We start from the raw sequence: 25,302 nt of genomic DNA, 5'->3' as shown, positions 1-25,302 counted from the left end.
GGAAGGGGCTTTACATAAACCATGTGAAATCCAGGGAAAGGGGTGGAGGCATGATAGAAACCTTTATATATGTTACAGGAGGAAGAAGGGAAAGGAAAACATGATGGAAACCTTTTATATATGTTACAGGACGAAGGAGGAAAAGGGGAACATGATGGAAACCTTTATATATGTTCCCTAAATAAATGAGGGAAGTGTTTTTAATAAAAAAAACTGAGCACAAGAACAAGAGGACACAGTGAGAGGTTAGTTGGGGAAAGATCAGAAGGAAAGTGAGAAAATATTACTTTACTGAAAGAGTAGTAGATGTGGTAGGTAAATCTATAATAACAGAATGTAAACCTGCCTGGGATAAACATATATCTATCCTAAGATACTAAGAAGGAAATACTGATAGACTGCTGTAGATGGACCAGGGGGGCTTTTTCTACCGACAATCTTCTATGTTTAAAAATGACCCCAGAGAAGAGTTTGGCAGAGCGCTTCTCTCCCTAGTTCAACCAGTCAGCCATAATAGATACATATTACAGGACAGATCCTATATTCTGAATGTTTTAAAGTGGGTATCCAGGCTTATGAAAACATGGCTGCTCCCTGCCAGAAACAGTTCTACTCTTGTTGTGAAGTTCGGTGCAGTTTTAAAGCTTGGTTCCATTGAAGAGAATAGCGCTGAAATGTAATACCACACACAACCCGAGGACAGGGGTGGCACTGTTTTGCAATAACGTAGCTATATTTTTTATAATCCTAGATAAACCCTTTAAATTAATTATGCTAATTTTACGATTCCTCTAAAGGCAATTTTATAATGTTATTAGGCAGTAATAGGCAACGAGTTTTCCTACAAATGCTCATTTGGGTGATAATCGTCCCGTGTAAAAGTGCCAGCGATCAGGTGACGCGTGGTAAAATGCCCGATCCTCGGCTGATTGGATCTTTTCTGCGGAAGTAAAATCTATCGTTATTGGCCGCACATCTCTCTCTTTAAACAGGATAACAATGTCGATAACAATGAATGTTAATGGCTGCACCAAAGATTATATGGACCATGCTGTAAATCAAATTCGCCCACATAGATGGTACAATCCACCAGTGTCCACCAGTGTCCATCTCTTCCTCCATAGCTCTGGACGCAATCACTTGTATGAACAGCAAATTAATCCTCTCCCCGGTGACAGCTACGGGAATAGCTTAGAATTGATGGCTGTATTATAGCAGCTTCCATCTCTCAGGGGCCCCGCGTCTCTCTCTGTATTACAGCTGAGTCAATGAGCCTGATCCCCTGTCTGTTTATTCAGCGGAGAGTACATAGTAGATGCTTACATTACTTCAAATAATACAGTGTGCAAGTGTATAGCTATAGGTGAGGAAATAACATGGCAGAAAAGTGGCTGTACTGCAGCCAATATATGGTGTATCACTCAAGATATTGCAACAATGTATCTCAAAATGACCCAATGCAACAATGGCAATACAGTACACTATTGCTGTGATCTCTGTTTGCTTAAAGTGATACATGCCTCATAACACATTATAGTTATTGTTCAGTCCTCATTCAATACTTAGTGATACGGAAATTGAACTTAGCTAGTCCTGCTCTTGGTTGAGGAGTGATGCCAATGTATCTAATCTAGACAATGCTCTGTGAGCTAAACATCCTGGACGTTGTACATAGCTAGTTCTGCTCTCAGCTGAGGAGTCAGGCAATTGTATCCAGTGTAGACAATGCTCTGTGAGCTAAACATCCTGGACAACAGACTGATGCATTGTACTCAGCTAGTCCTGCTCTCAGATGAAAAGTGATACAGTTGTATCCAGTGTAGACAATGCTCTGTGAGCCACACAGCCTGGACTCCAGACTGATACATTGTACATAGCTAGTCCTGCTCTCAGCTGAGAAGTGATACAATTGTATCCAGTGTAGACAATGCTCTGTGAGCCACACAGCCTGGACTCCAGACTGATACATTGTACATAGCTAGTCCTGCTCTCAGCTGAGAAGTGATACAATTGTATCCAGTGTAGACAATGCTCTGTGAGCCACACAGCCTGGACTCCAGACTGATACATTGTAGGAGAGAGAAGGCTTTCTGCAGCTGCTGCTGATGTGTATAACGCACACAGTATTTTGTCTACACTGGATACAGCTGTATCTGATGAAAATAATAGAATGGAGGGAGTAGCCTCATTTGCAAAAAAAAACAACAACAACAACTTTTTATACACCAGAATACTGATATACACAGATGATAACTTTCTCTCAAGGTTCTTCAGAAAGGTCTAAAACTTCTATTTCATCCATTGATTAATCTTTATTTATATAAACAAGAACATCCTTTAAAATTTAAAGGGGGAAAAAAGACCATTAAATTCTATGAAATAACTCAGATAACTGAAAAGACTTAAATGAAATGTTATTGTCTTGGTAAGACAATGAGACCACATAAGATAAGTTACATCCTACCATGTGGGACTTGTTACCTCTAGTGCAGTTTTTCATGGTGAAGGAATCCACAGCAGCGAGGCTCGGGCCCCTCTCATCCATATAATCTAGAGATATCCGAAAAGGCTTCATCCTGTATCCAACTGGTCCTCCGATGGTCATCCATCTGTGTTCAGTACATAGCAAGAAATAAGAGAAGAGGGAAAGGCTCATGAGAATACAGGTGGCTGTTCTCCACGTCTTAGGTGGCCCATGCCCGCATGACCACCAAGCCACCATATTGGCGGGTCAGCAGCATGGCATGCATTGGCCGACATCCATGAAACTTTGTGACTGAGTCTCGCTCATGCAAATCCAGCAGCGATTACCCTCCAAATCTCATCAATTTGTGACCAGCAAAATCTCATGCCGGCCCTTTATTTCCTGAACACAGTGTCTATTCTTCTAGCCCTACACCCAGAGATGAGAGAAGTCCCAGAGAGCCCCAGCCCCAGGGACACAGCAGCCTGTAATTTATAATCACTATTACACAGAGGATGTGTTCAGCGGGAAAATCACAAGTCTCTGTGTAACGTCCGATCATCCCCTGACAGTCTGAGAGCGAGAGGATAATAAGGTTACAGGAAAGAGCGAAGACAGACACATATTATACGCCAGACACATTATACAGTGTAGAGGCATGAATGTTATATTACTGCACACAGGGGCAGTATTATAGTAGTTATATTCTTGTATATAGGAGCAGTATCATAGTAGTTATATTCTTGTATATAGGAGCAGTATTATAGTAGTTATATTCTTGTATATAGGAGCAGTATTATAGTAGTTATATTCTTGTATATAGGGGCAGTATTATAGTAGTTATATTCTTGTACATAGGAGCAGTATTATAGTAGTTATATTCTTGTATATAGGAGCAGTATTATAGTAGTTATATTCTTGTACATAGGAGGCAGTATTATAGTAGTTATATTCTTGTATATAGGAGGCAGTATTATAGTAGTTATATTCTTGTACATAGGAGCAGTATTATAGTAGTTATATTCTTATATATAGGAGCTGTATTATAGTAGTTATATTCCTGTATATAGGGGCAGTATTATAGTAGTTATTTTCTTGTATATAGGAGCAGTATATAGTAGTTATATTATTGTATATAGGAGCAGTATTATAGTATATTCTTGTATAAAGGAGCAGTATTATAATAGTTATAAGAGACATGAGCAGCTGCACATCACACCTATGGCTGATACTAATGCTGCTAAGCCTATTTAAAAAAAAAAAACAACTTCAGGATGTTGGAATATGAATTGATCAAGCCATATTGCCCGTGTACCAACGTGCAGGTCTCCTGGTTCACACGGGTCCCTACGCTAACTCCACACCGTGTCGGTCAGCGACCGCCACCCCCACAGCCATAGGTGTGAGGTGCAGCTGCACTCTTCTCTCCATTTCACATTTTGTAACTCTCCCTCTCTCAGCAGTTGGCACTCCCCTTAATAAGACCCACGTGACCCAAATTAGCAGAACACACCTGTGCTCACACATCAGTACCCCCATGTTTTCCCATTCTGTCTGCAGCAGTGTGGTGAGTGTAATACCGTATTCCTACTTGTGTCATTTGGGGGCAGCCGTCTCCGCCGGCGATGCCGGCAGGGTCTGTGTGGGGCATTTTGGGTTTGCTCCTGTGACAGTGGGGTTGCAGGGCCATTCCATGGCCTCACTTCCCAGCATGTGCACGCTTTGCGGGGGAGGCAGTCACTGACTGACACGGTACAGAGTTAGTGTAGGGACCCGTGTGAACCAGGATACCGGCACGGGGTACACGGGGCATATTGGTTTGATCAAATTGTATACCAACATCCTGGTGTTTGTTTTTAAAGTAGCCTAGCGGCTTCAGTATCAACCATAGGTGTGAGGTGCAGCTGCACTCTTCTCTCCATTTCACATATTATAATAGTTATATTCTTGTATATAGGAGCAGTATTATAGTATATTCTTGTATATAGGAGCAGTATTATAATAGTTATATTCTTGTATATAGGGGCAGTATTATAGTAGTTATATTCTTGTATATAGGAGCAGTATTATACTAGTTATATTCTTGTATATAGGAGCAGTATTGTAGTAGTTATATTCTTGTATATAGGAGCAGTATTATAGTAGTTATATTCTTGTATATAGGAGCAGTATTATAATAGTTATATACCCATGTGTATCAGATACCGGCACGAGGTACATGGGGCAGTATGGCTTGATCAATTCATACACAAAATTCTGATGTGTTTTTTATTTAGCCTAGCGGCACTAGTATCAGCCATAGGTGTGAGGTGCAGCACTCTGTTTCTTCCCTGAACCGCATTTTGTTTCTCTCTTTTCTCCGTGTTTTGCACTCCTCCTGGTGAGACCCACATGACCGCAATTAGCAGGAGACACCTGAGTGCACATGGTTTTAATCCCTCCAGTTTTTTTCCCATTCTGTTTGCTGCAGCTATGGTGAGTGTAATTCCTTATCCAGACTTGTGCTGCTTGGGGGCGACCTTCTCCGCCGGCGGTGCTGGCCGGGTTCTGGTGTGGTGTTTTTGGGTCTGGTCCTGTGGCATGGGGGTCGCAGGGCCGTCCCATGGCCCCCGTTCCCTGACTGTGCACGCCTGCGGGGTTGGTGGCCACTGACTGGCACGGTGTGGACTTAGTGTAGGGACCCATGTGTATCAGATACCGGCACGAGGTACATGGGGCAGTATGGCTTGATCAATTCATACACAAAATTCTGATGTGTTTTTTATTTAGCCTAGCGGCACTAGTATCAGCCATAGGTGTGAGGTGCAGCACTCTGTTTCTTCCCTGAACCGCATTATAATAGTTATATTCTTGTATATAGGGGCAGTATTATAGTATATTCTTGTATAAAGGAGCAGTATTATAGTAGTTATATTCTTGTATATAGGGGCAGTATTATAGCCCTTTATTTCAGGGTCATGGATTTACCTACTAACTGCACGTGAACGGTGCAGAGGAGGAAGGTAAGAGACATACCTTCCTCCTTGGCGCCCTGTGCCCCTTTATCCCTTTTGTAGATTTCACTTCAGCCGTTCAGACATAAGGTGCAAAATCACAGTGACACCTGGTGACAGGAGCAGCACTCTATGGGCCTTCAACCCCAGAGCCTATAACACATAGTACCAATCTATACATGCTGCTACAATAGCAGTAGACACCTGCTCCGGAACACTTCACCTAGACCAGCACTGAGCAGTCTAACATTTGAATCCAGCGTTTTCTGTGGTCCCACAGTCTGCACAGGCTGCTTCTCTCCTCTTCCTGCTCACTCTTTCCCCTTGGCCCCTCCCCCCTCTATAGGTTATAATGGGCAGTGTAAACCTGTCTTCACTCTGATTCTCTGTGAATTTGACTGATTTTTCTTCTTCTGAGGTGGGCAGGTGGGGAAACAGCCTTGTGAGTACAGGAGAAACCCCTTTTGCCTAATAACACCTAATACCGAGTTTCCTATATTGGCTTGTACTATTGATTTTTTAAATGACAACCACACTTTCAGTGCCTAGTAGTTCATTTTTCTTGAGTGTTTAAAGACTTAGACCCCGCGGATCATAAATAAATGTTACATTACACGGTGGCTTTGTTAGTTTAGCTGTTGCCCAGTATATGTCACTCTCTGGGATTACTCTCACAAGTAGCCGACTCTGCGCTTTAATTAGTATAAACTGTTAAAATATATACATAACAGGTTAAAAGTAACAATGGTGGCTATTCATAAATCCTGAAGGACGTCAGTAAAATGAACAATAACAAAGAAGGGCATATACATATATAAAAGGCGCATTATTCACGTGGAGCTCCTGCTTTAGGCCTCTGACGTCACTGATGCTTTTATTACAGAAGCTGCAGACCCTTGCGCTGCTTTGAGGGGTTATCACTTCCTGTCAGCAGCTCTGATGTGGCTCCTCTGGGCTCTTGATATAAGATTATGATTCATATAATAGATCCATTTGAAGTTTTTAAAGCAATAGATGATGTAGCAGAGCTGAGCTGTGTTTTCCCGAAAATAAGACAGTGTCTTATATAAATTTTTGCTGCCAAAGATGTGCTGGGTCTTATTTTCAGTGAATGTCTTATATCTTCATATATCACATGCACAGAAGGTACAGAGTGTACGGTTCGTCAGCTTCCGGCCACCAGGGGGAGCTCACCACAGAACAATAGTACAGCACAGCAGGGAAGCGGCTGTGGAAAGGGAACATCTCAGTTGGTGGCAGGTGCTCTGCAACGGACAGTGAAGGTAGGGACGTTTTTTTAAAATCCTGGATAACCTCTTTAAAGTCCAGTTTGGGTCTTACTAAGGGCCCTATTACACAGGCTGATTATCGCTCCATGTAATAAAGACAATGATCCGTCGATGACAACGATCATCGGCTGATCGTATCTTTTGGTTCTGACCCGAAATCATTGTCCGTCAACGCTACGTGTAATAGCGATGCGTGGCCGTCGGCTGCTAATCGTGTAAAAAAGATAATAAACTGTATACATTACCTCTGCACTCTCCCGGTGTTCTTCTACCCTCTGCTCGCTTCCTGGAGCCGCCACTGTAGCTTCAGAGCAGGCCGCTCTGGTCCTGTCCAGTGATTGGCTGAGCAACCTGTCATTTCAGAGACCAGCTCTGAACCTACAGAACCAGCAGCTCTAGTAAGAGATCAGAGGGCAGAAGAACACTGGGAGCATGGAGAGGTAATGTATACAGTTTAAGGACAAGGGCTGCATGGACATCGCTAACGATGTCCGTGCAGCCTTTACACTAAATTATTATAGAGCCGTGTCGAGCGGTGCTCACTTACAGGAGGCATTGGGTTTTGTAATATAAACCAATCTATAGAACAGGTGTCAAACTGTGGCCCTCCAACTGTTGTAAAACTACAATTCCCATCATACCTGGGGGGCCTGCAAGTTTGACAGCCTTGATGTATAGTTGAATAAGCAAAAACTCTACATTAAGTTCGTTGATTTTGTTACCATTAATGTTATTGGACTAAATTACAGTACTGGGTAATTTATAGCTCACGTTATCTCACTTGTTGCCTACAATACCCGATCTGACCACATGGGGTGCTCTTACTTTAAATGATTCCATTGAAATTTACAGAGCTTAAAGCACTTTCTTTCAGATAAAGGATGTTCAATGATACAAAGCTCCACCTAGTGGTAGATATAGTTATTGCGTCTGAATCTCATTAAAATTCAATAGGGCTGAGCTACCAAGAAGGCAATAACATAGGCATATACTGTATTGCAGGAGTCTTCAGTACAGTGCCACCTTTTTCTTCCTTGGTTCAGGACAATAGCAGCAAGGTCATTAGAATGACGGAGTCCCGTGAGGTTAAACAGATGAGCTATTTCTGTGTTCTTTGTCTGCATGAGCTACATATTGATCCCTGGAGAGGAGCTCCTTGCGGCTTGGTCATTCATACCAAGCCTACACGTACATCCTTATGTTCTGCTTGTCTTGCCCATGCATCCCTTCACATCAATATTCCTGGCAGGGGTCCTGCAAAACCATTGATCCTCACATAATCAGTTCAGAAACCTGGGAACTAACAATATCACTTCAAGTTTGCTAGATAATGATGTTGATGTTGAAGGTGAATGTACACTATGGGGCTGTGTTCACACATAGGGGGAGATTAGATGCCCCACTGACATACTAAGAAATATTACAGATCTATAGTGCAAACTTCTGTACATTGCCTGAAAGGATCAAACAGAGAATCCAAATATTACTTACCGTATATAGTGCTATATGTTGCCCACATAGAGACATACAGTGCCCAGACAATGTCTGACAGTATTCAGAGAGTGCTATGGCTGTATAACAGTAGCCAATTATACTCATAGCTAATATATCATATTTCTAGCCATATAGAAGCCCACTGTGCCATCTTTGAGTCCAATAGTGGAAACGTTTGATAAAGACTAGAAGGAGACATCATGGTGCCCAATTAGTGCCCGCTGCGTTACCCTGCCATCACTGTCAGCCGCTCTTTTTCTGCTCCCCAATTATGTGCTAAGAATGAACTCTGTGCCTGGAATACAGCAATGCCACCAATCTGTAGTTCCTGTCCTGTGATCTATTCATGACTTTGCCGTGTTTCAAGCTACCCACCAGCTCAGCAATCGAGTACGGCATGGCCTATTCAGTATATGAGCCGTATGAGTGCTCAGTGATCTGGGCCCATGTGATAAGACGTTGCTGACCTGTGCTTGTGTGACTTGCATCCATTTCTGCACGTAGCACTGTATACACGTCACAGTTTTTTTGGCCAAAGCTCTTTGCACAGTCATAAAGCTAGGAGAGCTGTTATGCAGAGCTGCATGATATATATGCACTATAGTCCCTTCTTTTTAAAAATTGCTAGGGGCTCCCAGAGATCAGCCCCCCGCGGATCATAAAATGTTGATGTGTCCTAACAGCAAGCCATCCGTTTACAAGATAGGAAAATATCCTTAAAAATATAGGCTGTAGTTGGAGTCATGCTCGGTGGATACTAGTGGGCGTGCTTTACAATAGATCACTGATACCTTCGGAATTTGTGTCATTTCACTTGTGTTATTTTGTTAACATATAGCAACATTGAAACAAATTAAGGCTATGATCATCCCGGCCGGTACTTAACCCCTTAAGGACAGAGCCTGAAATGGCCTTAAGGACCGGAGCAAATTTTATGAATTTGACCAATGTCACTTTATTCATTAATAACTTCGGGATGCTTTTACCTATCCGGCTGATTCTGAGATTGTTTTCTCGTGACATATTGTACTTCACATTTCTTGTAAATTGGAGTCGATACTTATAACGAATCTTTATGAAAAAACCCAAAATAGCGTGAAAAATTGTGAAAAAATGCATTTTTCCAACTTTAAAACTTTTCTGCTTATACAGAAAATGGTTATACCACATAAATTATATATTAAATAGCATTAGCAACATGTCTACTTTATGTTGGCGGCATTTATTAAACTATATTTCATTTTTTTTAGACAATAGGAAGCTTAAAACATTAGCAGCAAATTTCCAAATTTTCAGTAAAATTTCAAAATCAGATATTTTTAGGGAACTGTTCAGGTTTAAAGTGTATTTGAGGGGACTGTGTGTTAGAAAGCCTCACGAAGCACCCCATTTCAGAAACTGCACCCCCTAAACTCTGCAAAAGCACATCCAGAAAGTTTTTTAACCCTTTAGGGGAGTCACAGAAATAAAAGCTAAGTGTGTAAGAAATTTGAAAATTTTAATTTTCTGTGCAGAGATTTTATTGTAATCCAATATTTTTCATAATTATAAACCTATTACCAGAGAAATGCACCCCAATATTGATTGCCCCATTTCTGCAGTTTATAGAAATACCCCATATGTGGCCCTATTGCGCTATTTGACGCAACCACAAGCCTCAGATATAAGGGAGCGCCTAGTGAATTTCAATGGCTCCGTTATTTTTGGTCATTTTTGACTGTACCACTTCAGGTTGGCAGAGGCTCTGGGGTGCCAAAACCTAAAAAACACCCCTAAAGGGACACCATTTAGAAAACTACACCCCTCAAGGAATGTAACAAGGGGTGCGGTGAGCATCTGGACCCCACAGGTGCTTCACAGATTTTCCAAACAATATGGCTTGAAAAAAGACTAAAGTATTTTTTACACTAAAATGTTGTTCTAGCCTTCAATTTTTCATTTTCACAAAGGGATAAAAGGAAAAAAAAAACACAAAACATGTAGCGCAGTTTCTCCCGAGTACGGAAATACCCCACATGTGGACATAAAGTGCCAAGCGGGCGCAGGACGAGCCTCCAAAGGGAAGGAGCGCCAATTGGCTTTTGGAAGCTGGATTTCACTGGAATGGATTTCAAGGGCCATGTCGCATTTACAGAGCCCTCGTGCTGCCAAGACACTGGAAACCCCCCACAAGTGACCCCATTCTGGAAACTACACCCCTCAAGGAATCTAACAAGGGGTGCAGTGAGCATATGGACCCCACTGGTGACGGGCACAAATGTGGAAAAATGTGACGTGAAAGTGAAAATTTTCATTTTTTCACTTTCATGGCACAAATGTGCCCGTCATCCAGGGGTCCATATCCTCACTGCACCCCTTGTTAGATTCCTTGAGGGGTGTAGTTTCCAGAATGGGGTCACTTGTGGGGGGTTTACAGTGTTTAGGCAGCACAAGGGCTCTGTAAATGCGACATGGCGTTCATCATCCATTCTAGCCAAATCCAACCTCTAAAATCCAAATGGCGCTCCTTCCCTTCGGAGGCTTGCCCTGCACCCACATGGCGCTTTATGTCCACATGTGGGGTATTTACGGACTCGGGGGAAATTGCTCTACACATTTTGTGTGTTTTTTTCTCTTTTAACCCCTTGTGAAAATGATAAATTCAAGGCTAGACCAACATTATAGTGTAAAAAATTTAATATTTCATTTTCACGCCACATTGTTCCACATTTGTGCCCGTCACCAGTGGGGTCCATATGCTGACTACACCCCTTGTTACATTCCTTGAGGGGTGTAGTTTCCATAATAGGGTCACTTGTGGGGGGTTTAACTGTCTTGGCAACACAGGGGCCTTTTGAATGCAACATGGCCCCTCGAAATCCATTCCATCCAAATCCAGCCTTCAAAAACCAAATGGCGCACCTTCCCTTTGGAGGCTTACCCTGCACCCGCATGGCGCTTTATGTCCACATGTGGGGTATTTCCGTACTCAGGGGAAATTGCTCTACACATTGTGTTTTTTTTTATCTTTTAACCCCTTGTGAAAATGAAAAAATCAAGACAAGATCAATGATTTAGAGTAAAAATTTTAAAAAAATTACACTAAATGTTGGTCTAGCCTTGATTTTTTTTCCATTTCCACAAGGGGTTAAAAAAGAAAATGAACACAAAACGTGTAGGGTAGTTTCCCCTGAGTACGAAAATACCCCACATGTGGACATAATTTGCCATATGGGCACAGGGCAAGTCACCAAAAGGACAGAGCGCCATTTAGAGGCTGGAATGGGGGATGGAGGCCATGTCGCAATTACAAAGCTCCTGTGCTGCCAGAACAGTAGAAACCCCCGACAAGTGACCCAATTCTGGAAACTACACCCCATAAGGAATCTAACAAGGGGTGCAGTGAGCATATGGACCCCACTAGTGATGGGCACATGTGTAGGACATGTGCCGTGAAAATAAAAAATACCATTTTTTTCATTTTCACGTCCCAAATGTGGCCGTCACCAGGGGGCCATATACCAGCTGCCCCACTTGTTAGATTCCTTATGGGGTGTAGTTTCCAGAATGGGGTCACTTGTGGGGGGTTTCTACTGTCCTGGCCGCACAGAGGCTTTGTAATTGCATCATGGCCTCCTCTAATGGGAATGGCGGCCATACCTACATAGCTGGGAAAAAGGGACAATTCTAATTTATTTGGGGGTATTAGGGCAATTATTAGTTTATAAGGTTGAAAATGACAGGTGTCCATCAAATTCAACCTGTGTTGATCCAGAGGAAGGCAAAAACCCCTCGTGAGGCAGACGACAGTAGCCTCATCACAGGGGAAAAATTCCTTCCCGACTCCATATTGGCGATCAGAATAATCCCTGGATCAACGTGACCCCTGAAATAGGAATAAGGGACAGAATTTAGATAATGTAGAACTCCAGTGACGTGTGGTGCGCCTTGGAGCGATCCAGTATGCAGAGGCCGGGGTGATCAGGACAGGTGTCACACTGGTAAATGGTGTCCTTCCTGATCCCCCTGTTACTCCACACTCTGCACTTCTTCTGGGGTCTCCTGTTCTCCAGTGTGGGGGACGTCACCTGGAAAATGTTGTCCTGGTGCGATACGGGGTCCCACATATCCAGAAGCGCTGGGTCCGCTCCATGGCTGCTAAATATTAGGGCTCTATTACTACTTCTGATATGTTCGGATCGTGCCGCAAGCTACAGTAGCTCGGGCAGCGAGGGAGCGGAAGAGGGGGTGCTGGTATAAAGGTTATCCCCGTACAGGTGGTGACCTTTATCCAGCAGTGGGATGATCAGTTCCCGGACGATCTTCCCACTTGTTCCGAGGATGGGGGGGGGGCATCTGGGGCTGGATTCGAGTGTCCCTTCCTTCATACACTCTAAGGGTACGTGCACACTGCGGAATCGCGAAGGATAACCCTTTGTGCATTCCGCAGTTGGCACCCGCCGGCGGACTGATGCAGGCGCACGTCTCCGTCCGTGTCGTAGACTCCATTCTATGCACAGGCGGATTCCGCTCTGCGTCCAACGTGTTGATGGAATGACGGATGATGGAATCCGCCCATGCATAGGATAGAGTCTATGACACAGGCGGAGACGCGCCCCTGCATCAGTCCGCCGGCGGGTGCCAGCTGCGGAATGCACAAAGGGTTATCCTTCGCCATTCCGCAGTGTGCACGTACCCTAAATCTGTAAGTGTACCCTGAGGTACTCTCACAGAGTTTGTAGAATTTCACGCCATACCGTGATCTCTTATTGGGACGGTACTGGCAGAAAAGACGTGTCTGGGGGGCAGCGTACGCTACGCTACTCCCAGACACGTCACTGGATGATGAGGAGGATGAGGATGAATGGAGGAAAGAAGGACCCCCCATTCATCCTCACTGGCTGTTTCGGTGTCGGAGGCAATAATAATGTATGCGTCCGACACCGAAAACACCCTGGGGGCCATCTTTATATGGGGATTGGTATATGGGGTATGTAGTGGTGTAGTGTAAAACTTTATTCAATGTAGTGTGGTGTAATGTAGTGTTTTTTTACGTGTTTTTTACAGTAAGTATACAAAAAAAACCTACGCCAAAAATGGTGTTGCTGATGAATGCCGCACTTATGTTCGGCACTTATCAGCAGACCGTGGCAGTAGGATATAAAAAAAAAACACCCTACGCCAAAAAGGAGGAGTTGCTGATTAGCAGCGCACTTTCGTGCGATGCTGATCAACACTCAGCGGCGATAGGGTGCGGAAAATAGAAAAAAAAAAAATTGGGAAAAAATTTTTTTTTTTTACTACATTCTGAACATCCCTGTAGTGGCTGATACGTGTATTACACTTATCAGCCGCTAGGGGGCAGCAGAGCGCAAGATCCGAAAATAGACGACGCTGGAGCCGGAAAAATACGAAAATAGACGACGCTGGAGCCGGAAAGAGACGATCGGGACTCACGAAAGAAGCCGAAGATGAAGAGGACGCCGGGAACCCGGAAGACGCCGATCAGGACCCCGGGACAGGTGAGTAATGTACAAATACCTGCTCCGGACCCCTCAGCTAGGTAGCTGAGGGGTCCGGAGCAGGTATTTATTACTTTATTACTACTTATTACTTGTGGGGACTTTGATCGCCGTGAACGGCCGGCCGGCCGTTCACGGCGATCGGGACGGTGGTACCGTGACCACCATTACTTTTTACAGTAATGGCGGTCGGTGCCGTCCTCGGACAGCACCGACCGCCATTTTTTTCCGGGTCATCGGGCCACCGATGGCCCGGAAAGGTTCCGATCGCCGCTATGGGCTTATCAGCCAATAGCGGCGATCGTCGGCATGGGGGGGGTTAACAACCCTCCATGCCGACAGGGAGAGATGGCCTGCTATGTATTATAGCAGGCTATCTCCCCCGATCGGGACCCGGCCGGCCGCGGCGCCCGTTTAAAGGGATGACGTACCGGCACGTCATGGGTCCTTAAGTGACAGTGATCCATGACGTGCCGGTACGTCATGGGTCCTTAAGAGGTTAATATATAATTTATGTGGTATAACCATTTTCTGTATAAGCAGAAAAGTTTTAAAGTTGGAAAAATGCATTTTTTCACAATTTTTCACGCTATTTTGGGTTTTTTCATAAAGATTCGTTATAAGTATCGACTCCAATTTACAAGAAATGTGAAGTACAATATGTCACGAGAAAACAATCTCAGAATCAGCCGGATAGGTAAAAGCATCCCGAAGTTATTAATGAATAAAGTGACACTGGTCAAATTCATAAAATTTGCTCCGGTCCTTAAGGCCATTTCAGGCCCGGTCCTTAAGGGGTTAAATAGCATTAGCAACATGTCTACTTTATGTTGGCGGCATTTATTAAACTATATTTCATTTTTTTTAGACAATAGGAAGCTTAAAACATTAGCAGCAAATTTCCAAATTTTCAGTAAAATTTCAAAATCAGATATTTTTAGGGAACTGTTCAGGTTTATAATTAGGCTGGGTTCACACTATGTATATTTGAGGCTGTATTTGTGAGGCTGTATAGCAACCAAAACCAGGAGTGGATTGAAAACACAGAAAGGCTCTGTTCACACAATGGTGAAATTGAGTGGATGGCCGTCATTTAATGGCAAATATTTGCTGTTATTTTAAAACAACGGCTGTTATATTGAAATAATGGCAGTTATTTACTGTTATATGGCGGCCACCCACTCAATTTCAACATTGTGTGAACAGATCCTTTCTGTGTTTTCAATCCACTCCTGGTTTTGGTTGCTATGAGGACCTGACATGAGGACCAAATACAGCCTCAAATATACATAGTGTGAACCCAGCTAAGAGTGTATTTGAGGGGACTGTGTGTTAGAAAGCCCCACGAAGCACCCCATTTCAGAAACTGCACCCCCTAAACTCTGCAAAAGCACATCCAGAAAGTTTTTTAACCCTTTAGGGGAGTCACAGAAATAAAAGCTAAGTGTGTAAGAAATTTGAAAATTTTAATTTTCTGTGCAGAGATTTTATTGTAATCCAATATTTTTCATAATTATAAACCTATTACCAGAGAAATGCACCTCAATATTGATTGCCCCGTTTCTGCAGTTTATAGAAATACCCCATATGTGGCCCTATTGCGCTATTTGACGCAACCACAAGCCTCAGATATAAGGGAGCGCCTAGTGAATTTCAATGGCTCCGTTATTTTTGGTCATTTTTGACTGTACCACTTCCGGTTGGCAGAGGCTCTGGGGTGCCAAAACCTAAAAAACACCCCTAAAGGGACACCATTTAGAAAACTACACCCCTCAAGGAATGTAACAAGGGGTGCGGTGAGCATCTGGACCCCACAGGTGCTTCACAGATTTTCCAAACAATATGGCTTGAAAAAAGACTAAAGTATTTTTTACACTAAAATGTTGTTCTAGCCTTCAATTTTTCATTTTCACAAAGGGATAAAAGGGAAAAAAAAACACAAAACATGTAGCGCAGTTTCTCCCGAGTACGGAAATACCCCACATGTGGACATAAAGTGCCAAGCGGGCGCAGGACGAGCCTCCAAAGGGAAGGAGCGCCAATTGGCTTTTGGAAGCTGGATTTCACTGGAATGGATTTCAAGGGCCATGTCGCATTTACAGAGCCCTCGTGCTGCCAAGACACTGGAAACCCCCCACAAGTGACCCCATTCTGGAAACTACACCCCTCAAGGAATCTAACAAGGGGTGCAGTGAGCATATGGACCCCACTGGTGACGGGCACAAATGTGGAAAAATGTGACGTGAAAGTGAAAATTTTCATTTTTTCACTTTCATGGCACAAATGTGCCCGTCATCCAGGGGTCCATATCCTCACTGCACCCCTTGTTAGATTCCTTGAGGGGTGTAGTTTCCAGAATGGGGTCACTTGTGGGGGGTTTACAGTGTTTTGGCAGCACAAGGGCTCTGTAAATGCGACATGGCGTTCATCATCCATTCTAGCCAAATCCAACCTCTAAAATCCAAATGGCGCTACTTCCCTTCGGAGGCTTGCCCTGCACCCACATGGCACTTTATGTCCACATGTGGGGTATTTACAGACTCGGGGGAAATTGCTCTACACATTTTGTGTTTTTTTTTCTCTTTTAACCCCTTGTGAAAATGATAAATTCAAGGCTAGACCAACATTATAGTGTAAAAAATGTAATATTTCATTTTCACGCCACATTGTTCCACATTTGTGCCCATCACCAGTGGGGTCCATATGCTGACTACACCCCTTGTTACATTCCTTGAGGGGTGTAGTTTCCATAATAGGGTCACTTGTGGGGGGTTTAACTGTCTTGGCAACACAGGGGCCTTTTGAATGCAACATGGCCCCTCGAAATCCATTCCATCCAAATCCAGCCTTCAAAAACCAAATGGCGCACCTTCCCTTTGGAGGCTAGCCCTGCACCCGCATGGCGCTTTATATCCACATGTGGGGTATTTCCGTACTCAGGGGAAATTGCTCTACACATTGTGTTTTTTTTTATCTTTTAACCCCTTGTGAAAATGAAAAAAATCAAGACAAGATCAATGATTTAGAGTAAAAATTAAAAAAAAATTACACTAAATGTTGGTCTAGCCTTGATTTTTTTCCATTTCCACAAGGGGTTAAAAAAGAAAATGAACACAAAACGTGTAGGGTAGTTTCCCCTGAGTACGAAAATACCCCACATGTGGACATAATTTGCCATATGGGCACAGGGCAAGTCACCAAAAGGACAGAGCGCCATTTAGAGGCTGGAATGGGGGATGGAGGCCATGTCGCAATTACAAAGCTCCTGTGCTGCCAGAACAGTAGAAACCCCCCACAAGTGACCCAATTCTGGAAACTACACCCCATAAGGAATCTAACAAGGGGTGCAGTGAGCATATGGACCCCACTAGTGATGGGCACATGTGTAGAACATGTGCCGTGAAAATAAAAAATACCATTTTTTTCATTTTCACGTCCCAAATGTGGCCGTCACCAGGGGGCCATATACCCGCTGCCCCACTTGTTAGATTCCTTATGGGGTGTAGTTTCCAGAATGGGGTCACTTGTGGGGGGTTTCTACTGTCCTGGCCGCACAGAGGCTTTGTAATTGCATCATGGCATCCTCTAATGGGAATTGCGGCCATACCTATTTAGCTGGGGAAAAGGGACAATTCTAATTTATTTGGGGGTATTAGGCCAATTATTGGTTTATAAGGTTGGAAATGACAGGTGTCCATCAAATTCAACCTGTGTTGATCCAGAGGAAGGCAAAAACCCTTCGTGAGGCAGACGACAGTAGCCTCATCACAGGGGAAAAATTCCTTCCCGACTCCATAATGGCGATCAGAATAATCCCTGGATCAACGTGACCCCTGAAATAGGAATAAGGGACAGAATTTAGATAATGTAGAACCCCAGTGACGTGTGGTGCGCCTTGGAGAGATCCAGTATGCAGAGGCCGGGGGGATCAGGACAGGTGTCACACTGGAAAATGTTGTCCTTCCTGATCCCCCTTTTACCCCACACTCTGCACTTCTTCTGGGGTCTCCTGTTCTCCAGTGTGGGGGACGTCACCTGGAAAATGTTGTCCTGGTGCGATACGGGGTCCTTCATATCCAGAAGTGCTGGGTCCGCTCCATGGCTGCTAAATATTAGGGCTCTATTACTACTTCTGATATGTTCGGATCGTGCCGTAAGCTACAGTAGCTCGGGCAGCGAGGGACTGGAAGAGGGGGTGCTGGTATAAAAGTTATCCCCGTACAGGTGGTAACCTTTATCCAGCAGTGGGAAGATCAGTTCCCGGACGATGTCCCCACTAACTCCGAGGATGGGGGGGGGGAGTGGGCATCTGGGGGCTGGATTCGAGTGTCCCTTCCTTCATACACTCTAAGGGTACGTGCACACTGCGGAATCGCGAAGGATAACCCTTTGTGCATTCCGCAGTTGCCACCCGCCGGCGGACTGATGCAGGCGCACGTCTCCGTCCGTGTCGTAGACTCCATTCTATGCACGGGCGGATTCCGCTCTGCGTCCAACGTGTTGATGGAATGACGGATGATGGAATCCGCCCATGCATAGGATAGAGTCTATGACACGGGCGGAGACGCGCCCCTGTATCAGTCCGCCGGCGGGTGCCAGCTGCGGAATGCACGAAGGGTTATCCTTCGCCATTCCGCAGTGTGCACGTACCCTAAATCTGTAAGTGTACCCTGAGGTACTCTCACAGAGTTTGTAGAATTTCACGCCATACCGTCATCTCTTATTGGGACGGTACTGGCAGAAAAGACGTGTCTGGGGGGCAGCGTACGCTACGCTACCCCCAGACATGTCACTGGATGATGAGGATGATGAGGATGAATGGAGGAACAAAGGATCCCCCATTCATCCTCACTGGCTGTTTCGGTGTCGGAGGCAATAATAACGTATGCGTCCGATACCGAAAACACCCTGGGGGCCATCTTTATATGGGGATTGGTATATGGGGTATGTAGTGGTGTAGTGTAAAACTTTATTCAATGTAGTGTGGTGTAATGTAGTGTTTTTTTACGTGTTTTTTACAGTAAGTATACAAAAAAAACCTACCCTAAAAATGGTGTTGCTGATAAATGCCGCACTTATGTTCGGCACTTATCAGCAGACCGTGGCAGTAGGATATAAAAAAAAAACACCCTACGCCAAAAAGGAGGAGTTGCTGATTAGCAGCGCACTTTCGTGCGATGCTGATTAACACTCAGCGGCGATAGGGTGCGGAAAATAGAAAAAAAAAAAATTGGGAAAATTTTTATTTTTTTTACTACATTCTGAACATCCCTGTAGTGGCTGATACGTGTATTACACTTATCAGCCGCTAGGGGGCAGCAGAGCGCAAGATCCGAAAATAGACGACGCTGGAGCCGGAAAAATACGAAAAAAGACGACACTGGAGCCGGAAAAAGCCGATCGGGACTCACGGAAGAAGCCGAAGTCCCGACAAGATGAAGAGGACGCCGGGAACCCGGAAGACGCCGATCAGGACCCCGGGACAGGTGAGTAATGTACAAATACCTGCTCTGGACCCCTCAGCTACCTAGCTGAGGGGTCCGGAGCAGGTATTTATTACTTGTGGGGACTTTGACGGCGATCGGGACGGTGGTACCGTGACCACCATTACTTTTTACAGTAATGGCGGTCGGTGCCGTCCTCGGACAGCACCGACCGCCATTTTTTTCCGGGTCATCGGGCCACCGATGATGAAAGGTTCCGATCGCCGCTATGGGCTTATCAGCCAATAGCGGCGATCGTCGGCATGGGGGGGGGGGTTAACAACCCTCCATGCCGACAGGGAGAGATGGCCTGCTATGTATTATAGCAGGCTATCTCCCCCGATCGGGACTCGGCCGGCCGCGGCGCCCGTTTAAAGGGCCGACGTACCGGTACGTCATGGGTCCTTAAGTGACAGTGATCCATGACGTGCCGGTACGTCATGGGTCCTTAAGAGGTTAAAGAGTCACTGTCGTATTTTTTTTTTTGCAGAAATCAATAGTCCAGGCGATTTTAAGAAACTTTGTAATTGGGTTTATTAGCCAAATCTGCCATTATCTGCATGTAAAAAGCCTTTTCCCAGGTCCCCCCCTCCTTCCTCTTTTTCATCCACTCTGAAAAATCTGAAAATTGTGACTTGTTGCAGGAGACGTACCCTGTCTGTTCTAGGGAGAGGGGAGGGGGGAGGAGGAAGGAGGGAGTTAGCCGGCAGCAGAAAGCAGATAACAGAGGATTACAGGCAGGGAGCTGGGTGACAGCTGTAATCCGAGCTCAGACAGGTCACTGGTGACTGTCACAAGAGATATCCCGTGAGGGATTTGTAGATTAACTCTTTGTTGTCCTGTTTTGGTCTTTTCTTTAGCTCTCTCCATAGGAGAACAATGAAGACAGGGGGGAGAGCTTCAAACTGCTTTTTCATGATAAAAATGCATTTTTCGGATAATAAACCCAATTACAAAGTTTCTTAAAATCGCCTGGACTATTGATTTCTGCAAAAAAAAATTTCACGACAATTTTAAGTACCGGCCAGGTGATCTTTCCGGACGCAGAGCTCTGATGCGGGCGCATCAGCGCGCGCTCGCATCAGAGCTTCCCATAGCACACAGTGAAGCAAGCGGCCGGAGCCGCGTGCTTCACTGTGTGAACTGACAGGGCTTTCTGCGGCCGGAATGTCAGTTTTTTCCAAGGCGCCGCATGGGATCCCGGGCTGGAGCGCATTTGGTGTGGCGCATTTGGTTTGCCGGGCAGTGGCTGAGGTGCGGGTGGTTGCGGGGGCTGGTGGCTGAGGTTTCATGGCCTGTATAATATGGGGGGGGGGGGGGATTTTGTGACAGGAGGAGGAGGCTTATGCTTGTCCCACTGAAGGTGATGTCCCTCTCTTCAATGGGCTGGGTTATTGTGATCCATGTCTCGGAAGGTGGGGGCCAGGAGCAGAGAAAGAGATGTAGAGGACTCTGTTTAGCTATTTTCCTGTATCCAGATGGGTTGATTCCATGTAAAATACACAAAAACAGCACATAACTTATAATTACTTCATTTTACAAAGATGGAAAACTAAGGGTGGGCTATTACCTTATTATACCTTATTAGGATTTTTTCCCTCTCTCTTCTATGTCCTTCCCGGTTTATAGATGAAACCTGCAGATGTTTAACCCCTGCCCCAATATCATCCGTTTCACCACATACAGCAGCCACATAATCACCTTATATTGTACAGCTCTATATCTGAGTTTTTGTTCCATGTCAAGCAAGTAAATGAATTGCAGCAGTGATTATCCAGCCCCAGATGTCTAGGTCTCCGCTCCTGCCAAAGTATTAAGCTTTTACTAATTGATTTGTAATTAACCAATTAGGTGCACAGAGTCGTATGTACAGCCGCCATATTGTGGGTGTAATAACAGCGAGGAGCCTCTGCATTATTTATGTATGTCTTCAATAGGTATTCTATGCAGTAACTGGATCACTCATGGATTTGAAGTAGTCAGGAGACCAATGGGAGACAGGGTCATAATCTAGAAGGTAGTCAAATGGTAGACTATTATAGAGCTGGGAGTTGGTACAGAGCCTGCTGGTGAGAGACTATTCCAGAGCCTGCTGTGAGCTGTTACAGAGCCTGCTGGTGAGAGACTATTCCAGAGCCTGCTGTGAGCTGTTACAGAGCCTGCTGTTCAGAGACTATTCCAGAGCCTGCTGTTCAGAGACTGCACCAGAGCTAGCTGTGAGCTGTTACAGAGCCTGCTGTTCAGAGACTATTCCAGAGCCTACTGTTCAGAGACTGCACCAGAGCTAGCTGTGAGCTGTTACAGAGCCTGCTGTTCAGAGACTATTCCAGAGCCTGCTGTTCAGAGACTGCACCAGAGCTAGCTGTGAGCTGTTACAGAACCTGCTGGTGAGAGACTATTCCAGAGCCTGCTGTGAGCTGTTACAGAGCCTGCTGTTCAGAGACTATTCCAGAGCCTGCTGTTCAGAGACCACACCAGAGCCTGGTGTGAGCTGTCTGAGATTATGGTAGAGAGCCTGCTGTGTGAGATATTGTTACAGAGCCTGCTGTTCAGAGACTATTCTAGAGCTTGATGTGAGCTGTTACAGAGCCTGCTGTTCAGAGACTATTACAGAGCCTGCTGTTCAGAGATTATTCCAGAGCCTGTTGTTCAGAGACTATTCCAGAGCCTGCTGTTCAGAGACTATTCCAGAGCCTGGTGTGAGCTGTCTGAGATTTTGGTACAGAGCCTGCTGTCTGAGATATTGTTACAGAGCCTGCTGTTCAGAGACTATTCCAGAGCCTGCTGTTCAGAGACCACACCAGAGCCTGGTGTGAGCTGTCTGAGATTATGGTAGAGAGCCTGCTGTGTGAGATATTGTTACAGAGCCTGCTGTTCAGAGACTATTCTAGAGCTTGATGTGAGCTGTTACAGAGCCTGCTGTTCAGAGACTATTACAGAGCCTGCTGTTCAGAGATTATTCCAGAGCCTGTTGTTCAGAGACTATTCCAGAGCCTGCTGTTCAGAGACTATTCCAGAGCCTGGTGTGAGCTGTCTGAGATTTTGGTACAGAGCCTGCTGTCTGAGATATTGTTACAGAGCCTGCTGTTCAGAGACTATTTCAGAGGCTGCTATTCAGAGACCACACCAGAGCCTGGTGTGAGTTGTCTGAGATTATGGTAGAGAGCCTGCTGTGTGAGATATTGTTACAAAGCCTGCTGTTCAGAGACTATTCCAGAGGCTGCTGTTCAGAGACTATTCCGGAGCATGATGTGAGCTGTTACAGAGCCTGCTGTTTAGAGACTATTGCAGAGCCTGCTGTTCAGAGATTATTCCAGAGCCTGCTGTTCAGAGACTATTCCAGAGCCTGTGTTTCAGAGACTATTCCAGAGCCTGCTGTGAGCTATTACAGAGCCTGCTATTCAGAAACTATTCCAGAGCCTGATGTGAGTTATTACAGAGCCTGCTATTCAGAAACTATTCCAGAGCCTGCTGTGAGCTGTTGCAGATCCTACTGTGTGAGAGATTGTTACAGAGCCTGCTATTAAGCAACTAACACAAAACCTGCGGTGAGCTGCACCACCTTTTAAGAGTGTATTACAGAGCCTGTTTTCTTAAAGATTGTTCATTTCAGATGAAAGTATATTCCAGAGCCTGCTGTGAGCTGTTACAGAGCCTGCTGTTGAAAGATTACTACATAGCCTGCTGTGAGTTGCTACAGATCCTGCTGTTTGATGTTAAGAGATTATTACAGAGTATGCTGTGAGCTGCTACAGAGCCTGCTGATTGGAGGGCACCCTGACTGTATGAGGAGGGTGCCTACGGATGGCATGAGGCACCCTCCCCTGTTTTCCTGCCTAATTCAGTCTCATATAGTGGGGTCAAAAGTTTATGGCTTGGCCCGTCCCCACCATGTCCCCAGGATGGTGGCTTTGCAATAGGTACAGTGGTAGCAAGCCAAATCATTCTGTAACCTCTCATTATAATGCATATGGGTGCCCTCGCCCACCAGCCTATAAGTCTCTTAGTGCAGTGTTTCAGGGTAGGTGCTACACTGCTTTGATCAGCACATATAAGTCGGTAATCATGTATTTCTATGCTCTGGGATGGAAGGCCGCAGTTTGCACTTCTGCCGCTTGGTGTCATTGTCTCCTGTTACACCATTAGGGTATAAACCCACGCACCGTATACGCAGCGTATTTTGTGCTGCGATACGCAGCAAATACGCAACAAATAAATTCTCTAAATAACTGAACACAGCATCAAATCTAAACCATCAAATCTGCTGCGTATTTGTTGCGTATCTGCTGCGTATACGGTGTGTGGGTTTGTACCCTTAAGCACAGCAGAAGGGACAACTAAACCCTTAAAGGAGAAGTCCGGCGAAAATTTTTATTAAAGTATTGTATTTCTCCCCAAAAGTTATACAAATCCTTAATATACACTTATTATGGGAAATGCTTATAAAGTGCTTTTTTCCCTGCACTTACTACTGCATCAAGGCTTCATTTCCTGGATAACATGGTGATGTCACAACCCGACTCCCAGAGCTGTGCGGGCTGTGGCTGCTGGAGAGGATGATGGCAGGGGGACAATGAGGGACACTGGGCACTGGAGGGACACTGAGCATCCCTCTGCCATCATCCTCTCCAGCAGCCACAGCCCGCACAGCTCTGGGAGTCGGGTCGTGACATCATCATGTTATCCAGAAAGTGAAGCCTTGATGCAGTAGTAAGTGCAGGAAAAAAAGCACTTTATGTGCATTTCCCATAATAAGTGTATATTGGTAATTTGTATAACTTTTAGGGGGTAATATAATACTTTAATAAAATTTTTCACCGGACTTCTCCTTTAACTGGGAACATGTATTTTCTCATGTATTATCTGAAGTATGCCACTGTATGTGTTACAAACTGAGACCAATCCTTGAGCTGGGTGCTATACACACTTATCTTCTCTAATCCTGTGTCCTATCACAGAGCATATTCTTAGCCTCCCTGCTCAATCAGATAGCCCCTGGGGGTATAAGAGGTGAGATAAAGTTTTGGGGTTGTCTACTCAGAGTATGTTCCAGGGAAAGAGAGCTCCTGCTGCAGTGTCTTTCTAGGGCCTGGCCTGAAGGCCAGGACCTATTTGCGGGACTATAGAGAGTTGACATATTTTACAAGCACCTCTATACTAGCCATGTCCGGCTACAGTCATAACACAGTGAGGCTGCGTTACAATGGGAGATGGGAAATCCATATCCACAGTGGGCAGCAATCTCCTTCCAAACCCTGAAAATAGAGACAGGTGAAGAATCAGTAGCTAGGTAAGCACAACTACAGCCCAAAACTCTGCTAGGTTTCATTGTGAGTCTCTATCCACTAGGTGGAGGCTTCTTTCCTTGATCAAGTGTCACTCTGTGCCCACCGACAGCATTAAGCAGATGTTTCATACCTGTGGATGTAGGTACTTTTTTCTTAAAGCCCCCACACCTGAATACCTGAGCCTCACTCAACCATTACCCTGCAGGCAGTCCTCTGTCACCACCGCCAGTCACTAAAGTCAAGTGTCTTAAAGTATTCAAAGACTTTATCTAAAGTACTATCTGCCAGCAAGGGGCTATGATTTCTGTAACCACCACTGAGAAGCTGTGATCTATATAAGTACTATATTTCCCCAGTGAGAAGCTGTTAAGTATACCTAAAGTATTATTCTCCAGTACCAAGTTCCATTCAAAGGATCTCAGTCACCAAGTTATCTACTGTATCTGCTGTATCTATCGCACCTTATTAAGAGACTGTTATATTCTGTACTATGACTTTAAGATGTAACAAGTGCCTAAGCGTTACACGCCACCTGCCATAGATAACAACACCTGGCTCCCCTGAGTTACCGCATTAGCAGCCGGTTTGCCTGCACTCCTCGTTTGCCTCTCCCTGCTCGTTCTCATGATTGGAACGAGACCAGGACCGATTACAACTTTTGACAAGTCTCTATGACATTTTTGAAAACAACAGGAATACTATAAAGAGTATGTCAGCTCATACTCGTACAATTGAGGTAGAGATGGCGGGGGACTGATAGCAAGAAATGAAGAACAGACATACCGCTGTA

The 25,302-nt window shown here is 44.9% G+C and overlaps 1 protein-coding gene across 4 annotated transcripts in view; it reads right to left on the bottom strand.

The window, feature by feature from the left end:
* The window catches only part of ALK (ALK receptor tyrosine kinase), a 405,981-nt gene that overhangs the window by 171,870 nt on the left and 208,809 nt on the right, over window positions 1-25,302 (bottom strand). For all 4 annotated transcript variants that reach the window (XM_069955319.1, XM_069955321.1, XM_069955318.1 and 1 more), the window contains one exon: window positions 2,482-2,609. In XM_069955319.1, the coding sequence (XP_069811420.1) occupies window positions 2,482-2,609 (128 nt within the window). The remainder of the gene's footprint in view (window positions 1-2,481; window positions 2,610-25,302) is intronic.

Source organism: Dendropsophus ebraccatus, chromosome 15 (genome assembly GCF_027789765.1).
Source record: "Dendropsophus ebraccatus isolate aDenEbr1 chromosome 15, aDenEbr1.pat, whole genome shotgun sequence".
In the NCBI taxonomy this organism is placed as follows: domain Eukaryota; kingdom Metazoa; phylum Chordata; class Amphibia; order Anura; family Hylidae; genus Dendropsophus; species Dendropsophus ebraccatus.
This window is presented reverse-complemented; position numbering and strand designations above follow the sequence as displayed.